General features: G+C 42.2%; 1 protein-coding gene across 2 annotated transcripts in view; it reads right to left on the bottom strand.

Moving 5' to 3' along the window:
- Nucleotides 1-1,588: 1,588 nt before the first annotated feature.
- The window catches only part of RPN2 (ribophorin II), a 205,515-nt gene continuing 186,267 nt past the window's right edge, over nt 1,589-20,836 (bottom strand). The window contains exons 15-17 of one of the 2 annotated variants that reach the window (XM_086932228.1): nt 20,664-20,739; nt 15,358-15,487; nt 1,589-1,961 (exon numbers count right to left, since the gene is read on the bottom strand). In XM_086932228.1, coding sequence (XP_086788354.1) covers nt 1,943-1,961; nt 15,358-15,487; nt 20,664-20,739 — 225 coding nt within the window. In that variant the 3' untranslated portion in view covers nt 1,589-1,942. Of the gene's footprint in view, nt 1,962-8,334; nt 8,419-15,357; nt 15,488-20,663; nt 20,740-20,836 lie in introns of those variants that run through there. The other variant, XM_086932229.1, reaches the window with a different exon arrangement.

Below are 20,836 nucleotides of genomic sequence, written 5' to 3'. Positions count from 1 at the left end.
TTGAGAGCGCCAACAGCTCTGTGGTCAGCATCATTGTGGGAGGCAACAGTGTTGGACCCACCGAGTCAAGAAGGCCCCAGGAATGTGCTCTCTCTTGGAAGGTGTTCTAGAAAGTACAAGAGCCATACAGAACAGATCCAAAATAGCCATCCAGTAAGCTTCGACTTGTGTATGGTCAGTCAACAGATTAGGAAACTCCGCTCTTTGACAATGTCGGATCTTGTTCAATGATTAGGAAGAGTCCGGAGTTTATGAATGGACCAAGACTCCAAAAAGGGCTGGGATCTGAAACATTTGCACACAAAAGTAGATGACAAATTCCTGTGCTGCTTTTTGTGGGGTTCTCTTAAGGAAAATCTTTTGGAAGGTTATTTATTGACAGGTGACTTACCTGTGGGAGAAGGAGAGAGCGTGGGTGTCATCCTACATGCCTTAACCAAAACCAAGCTTGGCATCCCACTCCCTGATAGCCTTCTGGTGCCAGGAGGCACAAGAATCGCAGGCACAGATGTGGTGGTCCAATTCCAGACTCCACTAGCAGATGTCCTTTTCGAACTCACATGACATCTTCCTGCATCTGCAACGAGAATTAAACCCTGGAACTGTTGCAGACATGTGTCCGAGTTGCTTTTAAAGTTCTGGGCCCTAATTGATTAAACAGATAATGCAGAAACTGAGAGTAGCATGGCCACTGCTGCTGAAAAAACTCTGGCGTTGCGCTGGAGGCACAATAGTTTTTCTGGCCCAGCCTGAAGCTTGGAGGGAAAATTAAGGTGAAGAATCTGCAGGAAGATGCATCCTTCACAATTTCTTTTTCATTAATAAATGCTATTGTCAAAAACCTAGTTTTTCATTACTGTATTATTAAATATACATTTACTATTTTTAAAGGGAAAAACAAATCGCTTTTCTCAAATAGAGCCATCAGATAGTCCATAGTGTATTTTCATAGTTCAACAATGCATCTTTAAAAAACATGAAGAATATATGTAGTAAATATTCTGGGATTCAGAACTACCTAAAAACGCCATGGCTGTCAATGAAGATTCCTTGACTGAAGGTTGAATATATCAAATGTTCCACCTCAGAAAATACTATTAGTACAGTTCAGAAAAAAATAAACCTAACTGGAGGACACGTATCTTGGGAGATCAAATGTTAGTAGGGTACAGAATAACTTCCTATGTAAGGTTGCAAGGAGAGATTATAATCATGAAAACTACAGGCACCGGCTCCGACACTTCTTTAAGAAAAAAAATGAATGTGTCTTTTTGTAATGCAACTGGTGCTATGTAAATCGCTCTGATAGCCGATTCGGGTAAAGCTCGCGCTATATAAAACTCTGTAAAAAAAAAAAAAAGCCAAATCAGAAATCAAATCAATAAAAAACTAAGTAACAGCATAGAAAACATTCATTCATTTTATGTAAAACTGTGCATTTTTCAAGTAATACAAGCGATTCATTCCAGTTGGCTCTCACTCACCTCTCACATTCATCAACTTTCAAATCTTGACTGTAACTGTTATCGCAAAGAAAGCTAGAAAGGCAAACAGCCCAGATAAAAACAAAACACTGCGAGGATAACAATTCCATCTCACCTTTCACTTTATTCCAAAAAACAAAAGAACAACGGTCAGTATTACAAATTGTAAACTGAGAGACAATCCACCACTCTGTTCCTTATCCCTTGTTCAAAATATTACAAAAATTCACTTAATCGCACAACCATCCTGGGTAGAGGTAAAGGAAACACAATTCAAAAATAATTTCACGTGGCTGAATCATGGGCAGCTTCTGGGCTCGACATCAGTGCAGAAACCAGTGTAAAAAATGCAACCGCAAGCCACTTAAAAACAGACTTTCTTTGGGTCTTGAAAATGTCTTCTGGCACCTCTTCTTAGAAGATCAAATTAAATGTGTTTGCCATTTGAAAGTTCCTTCTTAGTTTAATTTTCCAGATCTGAAATAAATGAATAAGCAAACAGTTACATTTCTCTTTAATTTGAACGTGCCAGCTAAAAAGCCTCATGTCTGCAGAAAGGAAGACACGTCTCTTCCTTCCTGGAAGGCTCTAGCTCATCCAAAATATTTTACTAAATGGATTTCATTGGTCGCATTCCATTATGAGTTTATGCAACTCTTTGAGCCTGGTTTTTAGGAATTCTGTTGGCAAAAACATTCATGAATATTAATCTGAAGAACGGCTACACTCTTTTGCCTAGTAGATTAAGGTGCTTTCTGCAGCTGATTAAGGGATAATTTACACCATCTCAAACCAATATATTTCATCAGTAATGGTTTCATGTATATTTCCAAAACATGGATGTCACGATATCTGGGTAGGTAAATGTAGTGTGGTGGGTGAATGGAGCTTTAGAAAGCAGAAAATGCCCTTTTCAGCACCATGTGGGAATAGCGGACACTACCTCCATATTTGTCCTCAACCATTAGTCCAATATTAAACAGAGCACATGACCTTCCTAAAATTCCAAACAAGATTTAATAAAGTTTCAAACTCTCATAAGCATATTGGGGTTCAAGCGCTTTGATAAGAAAACATCGGTAACGTGTTGATTGATTAAATGTATGAGTTATTCTAGTCCCTGTGATGAAACTAATTCTAAGTTCCAATGACAAAACTGGAGTATGTTTAAGAAAAGCAGAAGTGGGAATGATAGTTTTAAAATGGACTATTTTGGATGGCCTGAGAGAAGGGAGCATACTCTGTACAAACGTGACAAGCCTGAACATACTTGGTCTGTTGGAAGCGCTGTCCACCAAGCATCTTTTATCGCAAAGATTAGCGACTGAACACAAACATGTCAAATCATTTACTGAGTGGATAGCACTGTATTAATTGATCACACCTGCACGGTCTAAAGTGAAAATATGGATGCTTTGTCTGTTCAAACTGTCAAAGGATAATCTATACTACATTAAAATACAGACAATGCTTCATGGGAAGCAAGGAAAACATAAGAAGCCTTTTAGAGGAAGAATACGTCCGGTGAACGGTAATATAATAATGCTGGGTCCTTTTGGATAAGCTATATTGTAACTATTAATTGCAATGCAGAAAAGGTTACATTCCTGTAGCTACAGTTCATAAGCATTGCCATCTTCTAAAAATTCATATGCTTAGATTATTTCCCGCTGTCTGGCCTTGAACCCATTTGTAGTAAATGTTCAATAGGAGTGGCACCAAACATTGAACACTGCATTATTTACAGTCTAAAAATCTTCACTGAATGGCCTAACCTAGAGCCAAAGGGGTGGAGAGGTTCTGAGCTGCAGTTCAATGTGTGAAATTAATAGGTAAACCTCTTTAATGGGGGGGACAAGGGTGACCTGGAAAAAATTAAATTTGAAATGATTATTCTGCTCTTTAAAAAAAGAGCACTCTTACTAATAATCCCAATCTGGAAATGGGACACTGGATTCGACCGCCATAATGTTGAAAGTAATAATTGGAGGATTATGCTTTCATCGGCCTAACATACTTCCTTTCATAAAATTTGTTTGGCGGCATGTTTTCATTCAACTAAAATATTGGGACTTTACTTTCAAATATGCACCTCACAAGATGTTCTTGAGTGTGCCCCATTGGTCGGTTGTTATCTGCCTGGCAAACTAATACCAATGGATGGATTATTCCACACAACAACTGAGTAATTGGACTGAGATACTGAACTGGGGTACTGCTAAGCAATTGTAATTGCATTTATATAGCGCTTACTACCACTGACGAGGCGTCAAATCGCTTTTTCGGCGAGTAGCATGCTACTACGGAACTCATAAAGGATTAGTGTTGAATTAGAACAGTGAAATATTTTATTTTATTTATAAAGTTTTCTATAGCGCGAACTTGACCCAAGAGGGTATCAGAAAGCTTTACATTTAGGATCGTTGAGTTACAAGGTACATCAGATACAAGAGCATAATAAGGTACAGTGCACATAAACAATGTTTCAATAAGCCTTAGGAGGGGGGAGGGGGGAGGAAGGAGTAATAGCGGGGGGACGAGGAGGAACGATGCCCAAAGTCCGGCTGGGTAGGTGACGGTCAAGGGGGAAACCAGGGCCAATCTCCTCATTAGCTGTCAAGCAGCTCCACCGGTCATCAGCCATGTTGCTCAGGTCTCAGGAAAACCAGTTGTTAGTTTATTTGATTTGCAACGGTTATATAGCTCTATCTAGACCCGGAGGTATCAGAGCACTTAACCATGGGAACGTTGCATTAGGAGGTACATCAAAATGATTATAAAGCGCTGGCTAGACCCGTAGGTATCAGAGTGCTATAACAGAGGAACATTGTGTTACAAATTGCATCAGTTGCAATATTGTAATAACGTACAGTAAACAAAAAACGAGGTTGAGAGGATTTATAGGAAAGGAGGGGTAGAAGGAGCCGTAGCAGGGAGACGAGGAAGAACTGTGCCCAATGTCCGGCTGGGTAGGTGACGGTCGAGGGGGAAACCAGGGCCAATCTCCTCATTAGCCGTCAAGCAGCTCCACCGGTCATCAGCCATGTTTGCTCAGGTCTCAGGAAAACCAGTTTTTAGTTTATTTGATTTGCGACGGTTATATAGCTCTATCTAGACCCGGAGGTATCAGAGCACTTAACCATGGGAACGTTGCATTAGGAGGTACATCAAAATGATTATAAAGCGCTGGCTAGACCCGTAGGTATCAGAGTCTTATAACAGAGGAACATTGCGTTACAAATTGCATCAGTTGCAATATCGTAATAACGTACAGTAAACAAACAACGAGGTTGAGAGGATTTATAGGAAAGGAGGGGTAGAAGGAGCCGTAGCAGGGAGACGAGGAAGAACTGTGTCCAATGTCTGACTGGGTAGGTGACGGTCGAGGGGGAAACCAGGGCCAATCTCCTCATTAGTTGTCTAGCAATTCCATCAGGCATCAGCCATGTTGCTCAGGTCTCAACATTCGGGAAAAACAGTTTAGAATAGATGTGTAGGCTACGAGGATAGAAGTAAAAGAAGAAGGTAGGGGGGAGGGCATAGAAACAATCCAGAGAGGGAGTTGAGACACAACGGGGAGACAAGGTGAACTATGCGCAATGTCCGGCTGGGAGATGATGGTCAAGGGGGTGAACCGGGGCCAATCTCCTCTACGGCTATCTCACAGCTCCACCGGGCATCAGCCATGTTGCTCAGGTCTCCGCGGTCGGGAAGACAGGAATAATGAAATATGAAAGTGATTTAAGTGGTGTATAGGTAAGTCAATTGTTTGGATTCAGAAGGATAGCGGAAGGATAGAAGAGGGAAAAAAGGTTTGTATTTATATAGCGCTTGTTACCCCTGATAGGGTGTTGAAGCGCTTTTTTTGGGTGAGTAGCACGCTACTCAAGCAACCCATAAAGGATTAGTGGTGAATTAGTATAGTGAAATATGAAAGTAATTTCAGTGGTGGATATTAGTCAGTTATTTGGAGTGATAAGGATAGTGGAGGGATAGAAGAGGGAAAAAAGGTTTGCATTTATATAGCGCTTGTTACCCCTGATGGGGTGTTGAAGCACTATTTTGGTGAGTAGCACGTTACTCCGGAACCCATAAAGGATTAGTTTTGTAATGAGTATTGCACGCTCTTCCCAAGTCAGTGCTGCAGTGACAGTGCAACTATTCAAGATTCAAATTCTGTGTGGGTAGAGTTTCCTGTAATCACAGTTTCTTATTTACCGTAAATACTAATCAGTCTTGTATCTTGAAGCACTGATATCAACAGAAGATAGAACTAAATTATTCTGTTTTGGACAACATCTAGTCTTGGATATTTAAGGCGCCTGGGAAGGTACTCATAAAGGGACCACTAATGCAGACTTCACAGTTCAGGCCAGGATTGGTCAAGCATCCTGTTGGATTTGCGTACTGCTGTATAGTGCCCTTGTTGGGTTTATACTATTTTTAATAAAAATATATTTGATATGTATTAGTCTGTTGATATCATTGCTTGATCTCACCTGTAGAAAATGTTACCTTCGTGAAAAAGCAAATACAATTCCTCGAGAAAGTCTGCTTGCCTGTTGATCTTTCCTACAAAAATCCAAATTCATGAGACTAAAACCTCAAGCAGTAACTAAGGAGAGGCTCACACTAACGGTATTGTATAAAGCAGATGCATCCTCCCAAGAAAATCAAAAATGTACTTAAGTGGTTCTATAATAAAACAAAGAAAGCATTATAAGATCCTATGCTGCAAAGGCAAACAGATTAATACTGACTGGTACAAATTGGTAATTGGCTTAGTTGTCTTACAGCCGAATTATTGTCCATATGATCAGTCAGTGAGAGTGCTTAACTCAAAACGCCTAGCTCCTGTAGGGTGTCAAAGCCCGGCTTGGCTTCTCGTAGGAAGGGGGGGGGGGTATGGTACAGAAATATGTCACACAATATAAGTCAAATAACACACATGAAGTGATCTAGTACTGCTTTGTCAACGGGCTGAAGTGTTTGAGAAGAATAAATGTACATTCATTTTCTCTGTGATGGAAACTAGGAGTAGTTTTCCCATGTAATACTGAATTGCAGTATAATAATATAACAGTATGCAGAGTGTTACAACACAACAATAATGAAGATATCTGCAAGTTATGTAACTAGATGGCACAAGTAGAGTTGTGTTTTCTCAATTTCCTTAATGTTCAATCAATCAATCAGGGGTTGTTAAAGTGCACTACTCAGCCATTAGGGTCTCAAGGGGCAAAGGGTGGAGGGGGGTGTTAGTGCAACAATGTTGTAGCATAAAGAAAAGTGTGGTAGATAACTGGGGTGGAACAAGCCACCACCTTTTAAGCCTATGTTGGAATAGCTTTATTTAACCAGAGAGATCATACATGGAATGTCACGTTTGCTGTAATGTAGTGCTAGAAAGACAATGCTTCAATGGATACACGCTACTCAGTGATAATTTCTTCACAGGTCTATTTTCCCCCAATATCATATTATAGAATTGCTGACGGATGTCCAGATATATTCTGCCTACCAACAGTAGCGCTTCTCAGCCATGTATATCATAAGCATAGGTGAAGCATACGAGAGAATACTTCAATAGTGAACCTGGGCGTGGCTGGTGCTTGGTTAATACTGAATAGGGTGTGTCTCAAAGGAGATTTGCTAAAGGGTGCCTACGGCAGGGCTCAACTTCATGGCAAGGGGTACTAGGCGATAGTACCACGTGTCTAGAGAAAACAAGTGTCCAGTAATTAATGAAAAAGGCAACACAATGTATTTTTTCAAGTCAGAGGCATCTACATGTCAAGTTCTCCTGAATTCGTTTATCCAATGGAAATGTGAGCAATCTATTTTTGCATCTGACTCACCAATCAGCTTCAATATTTTAACAGTATGTTAGGATGTGAACTGTTCCATTTGAGTCAAGAAACTTGTCCCAACACTACATGTTAAAAGTAAACCAGGACGGAGGGCGATTGATTTCAGACACTACATTAACCACAAATAGGGCTTCACTATGATTTTGAAGCTAAACAACAACTTCAGATTACGTGAATGCATGTGAATGGGACTGATGCTAGTACTGATATGGAACTGTACTTTATTGTGTCTCAGACACTTAGTCTTCGTTAGTGAAAATTAAAACTAATTACACTAGTCTGACCAACACATTTAATGGAAAAAGAAGACGAGTAAGTGCCCTCATCTGCTGGCGAAATACATTTAGTGCGGCTTTTCATTAGCTTTTTATTGAGCTATTTGTCTTGTGGTAGTACTGGAAAATAGTGTGGTGAAGGCTGTCATATAGAAGAAACAAGAGGCTTACGACTTAATGAACCTGTTTGAGAGTAGTCAAAACCCTGCGGACTGGGGGAGATCTTTAAAGTGGTTGAATAAGCCTTAGGAAAAAGTGCCATTGTTTTAAAGTCATAAAACATGAACGTTTCAGGCTTCCTTGGATCATGATAGAAACACTTAATAAGGAAAAAAATTAGGCATATGAAATGAAACACAATTTGCACATTAGTGTATATTGATGTTACACTGTCACAAGGTTGCACCACTGCAATCAAAAAGCTTTCAGTTTTCAGCACGTTAACAGCATTTTTTGGGGGTTAGAATTGATGAGTGTGTGAATAACAAACGTTGACAGAACTGTTGAAAACTCACAGCACCGAGGCACTCCTGTGCGCTAAATTAAGAGTTAATCTTCGTATGACTGAGGGGACTAGGCGACTGGAAATGGAACAGAGGAAACACAATGATGGCGGAAAAGGACATGACAGGGATGAGGCGGGCATAATGGAGGGTCACTGCGGTGAGTGGTGACACAAAGTTGTGAAACATGCTCTTACTTTCCTGTAGAGCTTCTCGCTCTATAGCAAACCCTGTTTACCGGAGGGTTCTATACTTTGCCAACCTACTGCTTTGTTCAGCTGCGATCCTGCCAAAAAGGAAAGGAGGAGAGAAAGCATCACATGACAGTGAGAAGCACAACAGGGCAAGTTCAGAAAAGGAAACAGGAAAGTCTCACAGAACACTTAAGCAGAGGACAGAGCTCTCGAGACATGCTTTTAAGCATCACAATGTTCATGCACGAGAAAAAAAATTAATGTGGATACGAGAAAGACCAAGGTTAGCATGTCATTTTAGTGATTGAGAGAGAAGGTGGTCACAAAGCCTTACTGCTTCAAATTGTTTCATCGATCAAAAGCCCTGCTATCAGAGGTTAGCAGATCTCATATTGCAAGTAATGGTAACAAGTCCTGGAAATGCCAATTAGTCTGGTTTATAAAATAAAGTGTCTCTTAAGTCACTGGTGGGCTTTGGTACTCAGTAAGTCAATATACAATAACTGCCACTCATCTTTTCACTGGTAGACCTAGTCATCCAACTAATGACACTTTCATGTACTCACCCACTTACTCAAGACAATAAGACATACAAAATTAATCAACATGTACAAGATACATGGGGCATGTGGCTACAATCAAATGAAACAGGGCAGAGGGCAGCCTCTTGCCGTGGTACTGTACATAGTATATCATTGTTTTAAAGTTACATCATGGCCACCATGTTACAAACTAAAGTGTTGGATTGGTAAAACAATGATACACTGAGGACAGTACCCAGTTCCATGATGGCTGCCAGAATAAGAGGCACTGGCGGAGCAGTAGCCAGCGTACTGAAGGTGAGAGGAATGGCAAGAAAGCGGTCTGTTATCACCAATCTGGGGAGCTGGAATATGTTTTTGATAAAAGATGAGAGAAATACATGAAAGGGGATATGTACGAAATAAATTTGAAAATTACAGGACTGAACCACCAGCTGACAATGAACCATATTCATTTTCAGGCGAGTGAACCTGTGATTAGACAAATGTCACCTCTCACAGGACAAGAAAGCCAGTGGCCAAAATGGACTGACCCTTTTCCCATGCAGCCATGGATAGAAGTAGAATGTAAATGACTCATACAGACCAATGATTCAGAAAAGGGGGTGGTGATGAACAGAGTGTCTGAATTAAGCAGACCACTCTTACCCAGTCCAAAGATCAGGGCTTGATCCATCACCGTTTTTTAGCTCACTGCACCATCCCAGCTCAGAAATTGGCTATATGCAAATTAGTCTGACCCTGGCCCAGTGCATCATGGGAACAGGGCAGACCAAACTACCAAGCCAATTCTTATACTGGGAAGGAAACAAGCTTCCGGGGACCGGTTTCTGGCATTTCAGCAGTCTTCGGCCCGGCTTGCTTGAATCCTGATGGTGCAATGAGCAAGGGACTCACATCTGAGTATACCCTTCCACGCTTATGGTGGACAAAAATGATTCAGAAAAGGGGGTGGTGATGAACAGAGTGTCTGAATTAAGCAGACCACTCTTACCCAGTCCAAAGATCAGGGCTTGATCCATCACCGTTTTTTAGCTCACTGCACCATCCCAGCTCAGAAATTGGCTATATGCAAATTAGTCTGACCCTGGCCCAGTGCATCATGGGAACAGGGCAGACCAAACCACCAAGCCAATTCTTATACTGGGAAGGAAACAAGCTTCCGGGGACCGGTTTCTGGCATTTCAGCCGTCTTCGGCCCGGCTTGCTTGAATCCTGATGGTGCAATGAGCAAGGGGTATACTCAGACATGAGTCCCTTTCTCACTGCTCCATCAGGATTCAAGCAAGCCGGGCCGAAGACGGCTGAAATGCCAGAAACCGGTCCCCGGTAGCTTGTCTCCTTTCTGGTGAAGAATTGGCTTGGTAGTTTAGTCTGCCCTGTTCCCATGATGCACTGGGCCAGGGACAGACTGATTTGCATATAGCCAGGTTCTGAGCTGGGATGGTGCAGTGAGATAAATAACAGTGATGGATCAAGCCCTGATCTTTGGACTGGGTAAGAGTGGTCTGCTTAATTCAGACACTCTGTTCATCACCACCCCCTTTTTTGAATCGTTTTTGGCCACTATAGGTGTGGCAGGGTATACTCAGACATGAGTCCCTTTCTCACTGCTCCATCAGGATTCAAGCAAGCCGGGCCGAAGACGGCTGAAATGCCAGAAACCGGTCCCCGGTAGCTTGTCTCCTTTCTGGTGAAGAATTGGCTTGGTAGTTTAGTCTGCCCTGTTCCCATGATGCACTGGGCCAGGGACAGACTGATTTGCATATAGCCAGGTTCTGAGCTGGGATGGTGCAGTGAGATAAATAACGGTGACGGATCAAGCCCTGATCTTTGGACTGGGTAAGAGTGGTCTGCTTAATTCAGACACTCTGTTCATCACCACCCCCTTTTTTGAATCATACAGACCAATGGCAGAAGAGGGTTAACCAAAAAATCAATCCATCCATCCATGTCTACCCCACCCAACCCATCCATCCATGCATACATACATACATACAAAGATTAAAGTGACGTTATAGTTTGGAATTGTAATAATATCTTACTTTATATTTTTTTTTAAACTTTAGAAATTCACTGAACAACAAACTTTAAAAGGACGTTATAGTCAGGTGAAATTGTTATTTAAAACATAATGTTTTCAACTGACAAATCCATTGAAATTCACCGGTTATAGTTATCTCAAGTAACTGTAACTCGTGCCCTTGCCATGAACAGTGTTATCAAGATGTAATTTCAGATGTTATCAATGCAGTCATGCCCGGGACCAGGGTTCGATTCCCGGCGCGGCAGGTTTCTGGACCAGGGTCAGCGGACTCGATAATTCTCTCACCTCGGTGCCCACTCTGATCAGCGACCATACTCGGCAACTCTGGGCATTAGCTTGCCTCATCTTCACTAACGGCCCCACCAGACCGCCGGGGATGCCTGGTCTCACCCTGGAGATACCCATTAAGGGACCATCTCTCAGGGAAGCCAGGAAGGGTTTCGCAGCGGTCGAAGCGCCTTGGGACCCTACGGGTAAGTAGTGCGCTATATAAATGCCAATACATTTACATTACATTAAACGTTTCATGAGTGATTTAATATGTGACGGTACAAGCAATGCATGACAAAGGGGGCATCCGTTGGGGGGGTTAGGGAAGGTAGAGGGAGTCACTGTTTTGCAGTGGAGGCCCTGCCCACAGAGCCACTTCTGACCTTCTCACATCCATATTACCCATAGGCTCCTATGTGTTAGGCCTTAAGCTGCAAGGCCATGAGAGGATTGTTGATGCTGTTTGTACAGGGGTCTCTGACCTACGAAAGTCAGATTTGGGACAGGGGGACCGTTGGGGGCCCATGACGTTAGTAATGCACTAAGTCCTTTTTGATTTTTTCGAGCACCTGGTCGTCCTCGGGCCAAACAGATGCTCTCCACCACAAGAATAGTTTAAGAAGTGCTGCTGCACCTCGGGTCTAAACCCCGACACCGTAAGGCAGGCATGCCTGCAAAGGAAGGCAACTGTTTTAACTGTATTGTTGGAAGCAAGCTCATAGAACTTCTTTATTCGGGCAGTGACCACCCTGGCCTTTACTGTCTCCTTAAAGTTGTTGGTGGAGGACCAGAGGATTCCCGTCAGCATGGGGAGGTAATGCACTGCACGTTCGGTCTTAGACAGAATCTTGACTAGGAAGTAGCCTATTCCTGCACGGTGTTTAGTTTGACTTGATGGTTGAGCATCCATCACGGACAATGGAGACTCGAAGTTGTGGTGTACCAGAGTTAAGCAGTCAGCAACCGTTGGATCCAAAGTCCTAACATCACAGACAGCGAGACACTTTGTAGCGGTACTATTGTTTTTGCTGAGGACAAAGGATGAATTGCTGAAACTGAGAAGGAGAACCAGTGTTAACATGCCAGTCCTGGAGGAACATTCCTGAATGCCCAAGCTTGAGGTTAGAATTTTTTTTAGCTGACATGGAAGTGGCCTGGGGTCCTGACAGGGGACCAAGTGGAGACTAGAGCTCGGGTTGCTGTGGAATCGGCTTTTGCAAAGTCTAGATCACCTACTGAAGCATAGACATGAAGCTTAGGCAACCAGTACCTGCATTATTAGGGGTTCACTATAGTGGCACATTGGTCAAAGCTTCTTCAGAGAACTCCGGGTACGATTATCTGGGCAGATTAGCATATAGTCTTGTAGAAATTAGCCCTCCTCATTAACCCCTTCTTTGTTTTAAGGAACATAGTGCACACCTAAGTAGCAAAGACTACAGGCAATGCCAGAGAGCTGCTTTAGTTTGCAGACATCAACTTCCTGCTTAGAGTCCAGGACATTATCTTCATGGGTGAATGAGAAAATGGTAGGGCTGGAACACGCAAATCTGCGTTGAGTTTGTCGTCTATGTAGCTGTTAATAATGAGAGTGCTACTGGAGACGTTGTCGATGGTGATTTAGTTGGTGTTTCTGATGAGGATGCAGCCATCAATGGTGTTTTTGAAAAAGGAGGGTCTTACCATCCATGTGATTTCCTTGGATGTTGACAACGGGACGCTCCAACAATGCTAGGCTTTTGAAGTGGTCATCAATGTTAATATCCTCATCAACAATGATTAAGTGGGACGTCTATCAAGACATAAGAACAGCTGGATTCTCACATCAACTTCTGTGCAGGGTATTTCTCGCCCTTTTTTAAACCTCTGAAGAGGAGCTTGTCTTTTCCTTGTAGGAGGTGGTGCAGGCACTTCGGAGGTAAACCCCAGCTGAGGAAGCTTCACACGAATCAGTTTTTTAGTGCTGCATTCGTGTAAGTGCTTGAAGGAGCACTTTACAGAAATCCTCCACAGAGGGAGTATCTCCTTTGGAAGAGGAAACTTAATTTTTCTCCAGAAGATAGAGCTAACTTTGGGAATAAAAGTCTTACCGATATCACAGCGCAATGCTTTATGACCTGGCTAAAGGTGATAAATGCACTGATTTTTCAGATCATCGTATAAATATTTTGTCCACAAATAGGGGAGATCTTTTTCCTTTTCTGTCGTAATGGCAGTTGATGAAGGACAATGTTGCCCAGGGCCAGAGAGTGGAAACAAATACACAAGCCGCTAAAAACAAGTCAGTTTGTGGAAGCTGACTTTAGGGAAGGATGAAGTTCAGGAAAGATGAAAAGGTGGGGTGGGAGGGGTCATGATGTACACAAAATAGAGGCGATAGAAGCATACTGATGTTGGGCATATGGTCATTTCAACAGTATTTACAGTAACCAGGAATTCCCAGCTTGACAACGGGGAACGATTCAAGTATGTGAATCTATGGAAGATTCAATGTTAGAGAAACTCAGTTTGTCGCATGTACACTAAGCAAGTCTGGTAACTTGACTGTCTAGCTTCCAAGTATAATACTTTTCAACTTTATTAGTTTTATACGTGAGATATAAGAAGAGCTTGACTTAATTTAACCATTCCAAAATCTAATTTAGTCTTTTTTATTTTGCCTTTAAATATTACTTTTTTCCTCTGACACTCATGTTGTCCTCCTTAATTTAACAGGACCAGAATTTTGGATATGATTTAACTTTCTTCTTGAAACATTCCGTCCCCAACATTCCACACATACATCCACAGACTTTATTGTCTGTAACAAAAAGCTCAGATAACATTCAGCTTCAAAAATGACTGAGCACAAACTAAGCTTTGCAATAACGAAAGTGAAGGGAGTTCCAACTAATTACCTACCCCAGAGCAATACAAGTTTCCTTCTGCTAATATCTAGAAACAAATTAGGCGCGCACCTCTGCCTAATTATTACAATCACATTTCCTTTGTAAGCAGCTGCAACTGAATAATAGTTACCATGATGCAAATTGATAAATTCAGTTAAGTTCACCTCTGCTTCCCATCACATTTCTTATAGGTTCATACAATCCATTAGCACCAGGGAAATGTGGAATCATTATCTTAAAGCTACACTATGCATATTCGGTGACATAATTAGCATTAAATAAATACAAGTTCTATCGATACTTACAGATAGAAAGGTTATTAGCGTGTTTGCACCTTTAGTCATTCAAAACTATCACAAAAACATATTGCTTAGAGCAAAACTCTGGGATTTTCGGATATTGGTTAAAGATCGATTGCTCACTGGTCAGCCTGTTAACTGCATTTTATTTTCTTACAACTTATGAATATACTGCAAACATATTTTATATCTAATATGCTCTAAACCTAATCTGCTGAAGCTTCTTATTTCCAATACTCTGATACAGCTATCACAACCCAAACGAGTTTTGAAGTACTGTACCCTCTCATTGGTAGCTCAGTTCCAAATGCCAAATGAACAGAAACATTTAAAAGTCAGTGACTATTCTTGACACCCAAATTGGGATTTCTGGTGTGGCTATATTGGAAATTAAAGTTCGAGGTGACCGCTCTATCCTGCACGTTATTTTCCCTTCCATGTAAGCCGTGATTGTAGCACCTAATCTCCTCCCTTAAATGAGAAATGAATAAAACTCTTCTAGAAAGTTGTTTAATATTGTAACTCCTTTGGCGACACATTCACAGGAGGAGAGGCAGAGGAGCCCTGCATCGCACAACTGAGATGTGGATATACAAAATGCCCACGTAACTATCTTGGTCTGATAGATTCCCATTCTCAAGTGTAATTTCTATCAGAGGACACCAATTCATGCTCTCAACTGACCACCCAATTGGATATGGGAGACAGAAATGTACAAGCAACAGCATTGACAGATCTCTGTAAAACAATAAATAGCATTTGGTTCGGATACTTAACATTGCAACATTTATTCTTTTTCATACATCCGATTTTATTCCCATTCATATGTATCTCCAGTGAATCTGAACAATAAAATGAATGGACTTGCAAAGGTTTTTAGCGCTAAAATGATGCATTTCTGCCAGAATGATGCTGTGCGTACAATCAAATCTCCGTGAGCATTGCCATATTTTCATGCAGAAGGGGAAGATGAGCACATTCTTACCTCTTGACTGCCTTTTGAGCTAGCATCCGATTGCCTGCCAGGAATGTGAGTGTACCTAGGATGGCAAGGTACTTCAGTGTCTGAAACATGTCTAGCTGGGTCCAGTAGACGTACATAAGTCCCAGCATAGCTGCAAAAATAGACAAAGTAAATGGATGTTAATCAAACAGATCCTAAAATAGTGGACTATTTCCATACATTCTCTTGGGTCGAAACATGTTTGCAACCCCATGGAGATCTGCTTATTAACCCATACGCTCAAGGTCAGCATAGTCGCGCACAGTTTGTCTCACATTTTAGCATAGGTTTAATGAGATTTAAAAAGTGTAACAAACCTGAGGGTTGGCTTACTTGTGAATCTATCATTTGCATGCAGTTGAAGTAATATGCAAACACATTCAGGATTGTTTAAAATTCATTCACTATTTCTTCATCTGATAAAAACCATAAAAATTGAGAGGTACTACAAACTGCATGGTAGAGAAACAAAGGAATTTCTTTCACAAGGAGAGTACAACAGAGAAGGGAAAAACAACCTTAGAGGACGTGAACCACAAACCTAGTGAGTCAAGATGGACATCTAGGCACAATATATTACTTAATGAATCCTGACCAATTATGGTATCTGGACTGCAGCCACAACACAAAAAGAGCCACAGTACATAACGTAGTGATGCACAAATGAGTGAAATGATCTCCAGGCAGCAGTCTGTCAAATATCCCAGAAGGAAGTTACTTTTAAGGGCAGCACTAGCTGCTTTCCCATGGTAGAATATGCCTGGTGAAGGTCAATTCACTTTTATTATACACAGGCTATGATACTAATAACGACCCATCAAGAAGTAGTATATTATGAAACCAACCCAGCTTCATGACGAACAAAAAACTATTTCGCTTACTTGTCTAAAAAACATTAAAAATAAACAAACAACTTAAGGCGCTCTTAACATCTAAGCAGTGCACACACTTTCCTGCCTGATGAAATTGGGGAGAAAGTAGGTGACAAAACACCCTTGTTCATATGAAAGTGTTAAAGGCAGAAAACTAGACTGAGTGCATAGAGACACTAGTTCTACGGCAACCTCTATGATAAGAATCTCTACAAAAATGCTTTATTTTTGCTCAACCTCCTTGCTGCATCAATAGCTCCAAAGAAAAGCACCTACTATCACAAGTGCTGAAGGTGTGATGTTTACATGGGCTGAAAGGGAAGTCCCGAATAGTTTGGGCAACAGAATATTTAACTCCCAGGACAAGGAGGCTTAACTAGGGTACATATTTTTCTAGTGCCTTTCAATAAAAGGATGTGTTGGTCCAGGAGGGCTGTGATCAAGAAAAGATTACATCAGTTGGATAGAATGTAAACTTTCTATTAGTTGTACATCTGTAAAATGTGAGAGGGATTCAACCCTCCTGAATATCCAGCCTTCAAGAAACTCCTTAACAAGAGAATCCTTAAAAGAGATGTTTAGAAAGGACATTTTGGTAGTTGATGATGGGAGCCAATAGTACTTCAATAGATAAAAAGTAAATAACACATTTTTCCAAATGTATAATGTAGTACCAATGCTTCATGACACGTTCACAGATTCACCTGCTCCTCTAAACACCAGGTGCAAAATCTCTCACACTGGAAAGTAAAAGAAATTCCAGTGTGTAGGAAAGAAGCCCTTTTTGACCTCGTCACCCCAACTTTTTGCCAGGTAACTGATGTGATTTCAACTGGAAGTGCACTGGGTTTCTGCTAAGCAGGTCCCTAGTGCCAGAGCGCTTTCCCAAAACTGTACAATTGTTTCTCCAATTGGCAAAACCTATAGTACCCTCTATGAGTCCCTAGTAAATGGTACCCCTGGTACCTAGGGCCTGAGGTACTTAAGGGGGTCCCATAAGATAGCAGCACAACCTGTACCACCCTAAGGGACCCCTCACCAAGCACATGCAAGGCTGTCATTGCAGGCTGCATGTATTGGTGCAGACGAAAGAGAAAACACAACATGTGATATTTGTAAGTCACCCTCACATCAAGCCTGGCAGCCCTAAGGCAGGGTGCTGAATATTTACATGCAAGGGCATACCAGCATGAGCAGATATGCCTTTGTGCTGGTCCGTCCTATTACTGCCAGTGCATGTGGGCAGGGAAGCCATTTTAAAACGTGCTGGACACAGGTGAAAACGAGTTCCCCAACTACATGATGGCTTCACTGAAAATAGGGTTATTTGGTATCAAACATCTTGTATTGATAAACCCACACTGATCCCATAGATAGATTTACCAATATATGGGGTGACCCCCTGAAAACCTACCAGCCTCTGGTGTGCTCCCTGACTGGTTTCTGCCAGCCTGCCACCAGAGACACTGTTTTGATATCCTAGGGTGGGAGTCTCTGCTCTCAGGTGGACCAGAACAAAAGGCTGTCTGGGAAAAGGGTGCAACACCCCCTCCCACAGGATGACATGTTGATTACCCTTCCTAGGCCGGCAGGCTTCAAAGAACTGCCGCTTTTGGAAGACGAATCTGGCTTCCCTCACAGGAGAGGTAGCCACCCCCCTTTGTTCAGGACCCCATTGGCATCTGGAGAGGTGGGAAATTTAGCTAGTTGGGTAGGCTTGCGACCTCCAGGCTAGTGCCACACACAAGGTGTGCTACTGTGAAGAGGACACTTTTTCCAGATGTAGCCATCTTGGTGATGGCATGCTTAGGAATTCTCGTACAGCGTAATGCTTACTTCCCACAGGAAGTAGTCAAATAGGGGGCGTAGTGACCCCAAGGATCTTGATACAGGGAATTGAACCGCAGGATTGCACTGAGGTGGTTGGGTCAGTGTCTTCTTCTAACTCAGGAAATGTAAGAAGCCCCTTATTGCAGCGGCCCAAAGGATCCTGGGATGAAGAAAGTTGTTATGCTCAGTGTTGGGGTGTGATGGGGAAACAATCAGTGAACTCAAAAACCCAGACACTGAGGAAGATTTAAATGGGGAATAGTGCCTGGATATCAAACAAGTTGATTGAGATGCCCTTGATGTGGAGGAAGAGATTGTGATACCAAGATTCAGAACTCCCTCTAGTATTGCCATCTGAGTTGTTGAGAACTAGTCAGGTTAATTGCAGATGTATACAATTCAGGATTCTTCACACTGATAGAATAGATGGATCAAGAAGGTATTTTCCTACCACCCCCATTTTTTGCCCCGAATGGGATATAGTCTCTACCCCTCTTTTTAAAATTTCTGGCATCTACAAACAGATTTTACACATATTAATAGAGTGACATTCTGGAAAGCAGATGACTTAAACATGTTAATTATTTAATGACTTTGTCCACACAAAGGGCACCTCTCTTAAAAACAATTGAAGATCTAAGACAACATTGTAAGACTAATAAAGTTCAACTCCCAACCCAAGCACACAGGAATACCGTCCCAAAATAACTAGATCTAACGCAGTCCGTAGTAAAGCGGTTATGTAGGACAGCTTCGGGGTTAATAGGTGGTCCTGGGTTAATAGGTGATTAAAGACTGCCTTCGACCTGGTTCCCAGGGAGAAGTTATGGAAGGTCTTGTTAGACTTAGGGTTGCCCTCGTACATTCTCTCCCTACTGGTAAAACTTCACGATGGCAACTTTGCACAGGTGCGCTGGGGCACGAAGGGTGAAAAAAGAGAAAGGATCCCTGTGGGAAGGGGTGTCCGACAGGGATGTTTCTTAGAGCCCACCCTGTTTTCGCTTTATGTAAACGGTGTGGTTGACCATCTGCTTGGAACTCCCTCGGACGCTCCCTCCTTGGCGGGTAAACGGATCCCAACACTGCTTTTTGCAGATGACGCTCTCCTTATGTCAAAGTCCCCCATGGGTCTGCAGGGCCTTCTAAATAGTTTTCAGGAGTTTTGTCTGTTGAGAGGGCTAGTAATTAACACCGATAAAACCAAGTTTCTGGTTATGAATCCCCCCAGGAAACTTGGCAGACTTCCGACCTTGAATTCCGAGCCATTAAAGAGAGATTCCGAATTTGACTACTTGGGTATCCGCCTCAATGACTCCCTTTCCTGGAATCCACACATCTATAAAATGCTACTGGGCCACAAAAGGGTAGGAGGTTCACTACTTAAGAAACAACGCTCCTCATCCAGTAAACCCTTGCCCCAGTAGTGGAAATATATAAAGCGAGAGGGGTCAGTGCCGCTCTATACGGGGCGGAGTTGTGGGGCACCTGCAACCTGGATCCAATAGTCAAATCAGAAAACAAGTTCTTGAAAGACCGGATGGCCCTGCCACGGAGACTCCAACTGTGCCAGTACTGCTGGATTTAGGTTGCAGACCTATCAGGGATCAAGCTCAACTTTGCCCACTGCTTCTTTGGGCAAGGATATGGCGGGTGCCCGAATTGGTCTCTTATGCGGAAGCTCTATCTGAGGTTATGGACATGGCAGGGTGGTCTAGGATCAAATGGTTGAGGGACGTCAAAAGATTATTAATGGAGATAGGGTTACCCGATGCTTGGTCTACAAAAACTGCCCCTCCAAAGGCTACTATTAAAAAGTTGTATTGGAACTGGGTCTCTGCGAAACTACATCTAGACTCTCGCCATTGCAACGCAACTGTAGCTTTTGTGAGAATAAAGGATGTGGTGGCATACAAACCCTATCTAGACATTATCTCCATTCCGTTTGACCGTACCCTGTATTTCAAGTTCCGTGTGGGGACTTTGCCAGTAGGGGAGGTAGTCGCCCGCTGGAAGCGGCCTCACCAACTTTCACCTTTCTCTGCATCCTGTTCTACTCGTGTAGAGTCTGTAGCCCACATCTTCTTTGAATGCCCAGACTATTGTGCCCCGAGGATTCGTTGGCTAAAACCACTTTGCAGACTCTTGGGCATTCGTCAGTGTATAGTGGCAATGCGTATTTTAATGACTGACACATCCCCCGTGATCGTATGTGCTGTGTCAAAATTCTTGAAATGGGCTTGGTTGATTCGTAATAGAAGGCTTTTCTTGTCAATTTAATCCTTGTTTAACTCTCTCAATCAATTTTTTCCCCTGTTTTTATCAATTGTGTGTAAATAGATTGTATATGACACTTATTGTAAATTGTATTTTTGCACTGCTTTTATGGTATTTGTATACCGAAATAAAGCCAATCAATCAATCAATCAATCGATTAGTGTATTGTGCATAAGTGATGATGGTTCTTCTGAAAAGTAAGGGATGAGGCAAATATAGACCATACTTAGCCCTGTGGCGAGTGCATTACCCAAGTAACAATTGGCATCTGCCATGTAAAGAGAGGATGAAGCAGCATCTCATATCACCTACCAGCATGTCCTAGGTGAAAAAGAATGGTGCTTGGGGCAAAGCTGAAATTAGAAATGTTGGCGCCGATCTTTATCCACTGGAAAAAAAGAAGAAATTAGGAAATTTAAAAAAAACTGAACTCTCACAGACCATTCTATCACTTACTAATGCTTTGGGCAATTCCACTCTGTAAG

Source organism: Lissotriton vulgaris, chromosome 7 (genome assembly GCF_964263255.1).
Source record: "Lissotriton vulgaris chromosome 7, aLisVul1.2, whole genome shotgun sequence".
NCBI lineage: Eukaryota > Metazoa > Chordata > Amphibia > Caudata > Salamandridae > Lissotriton > Lissotriton vulgaris.
This window is presented reverse-complemented; position numbering and strand designations above follow the sequence as displayed.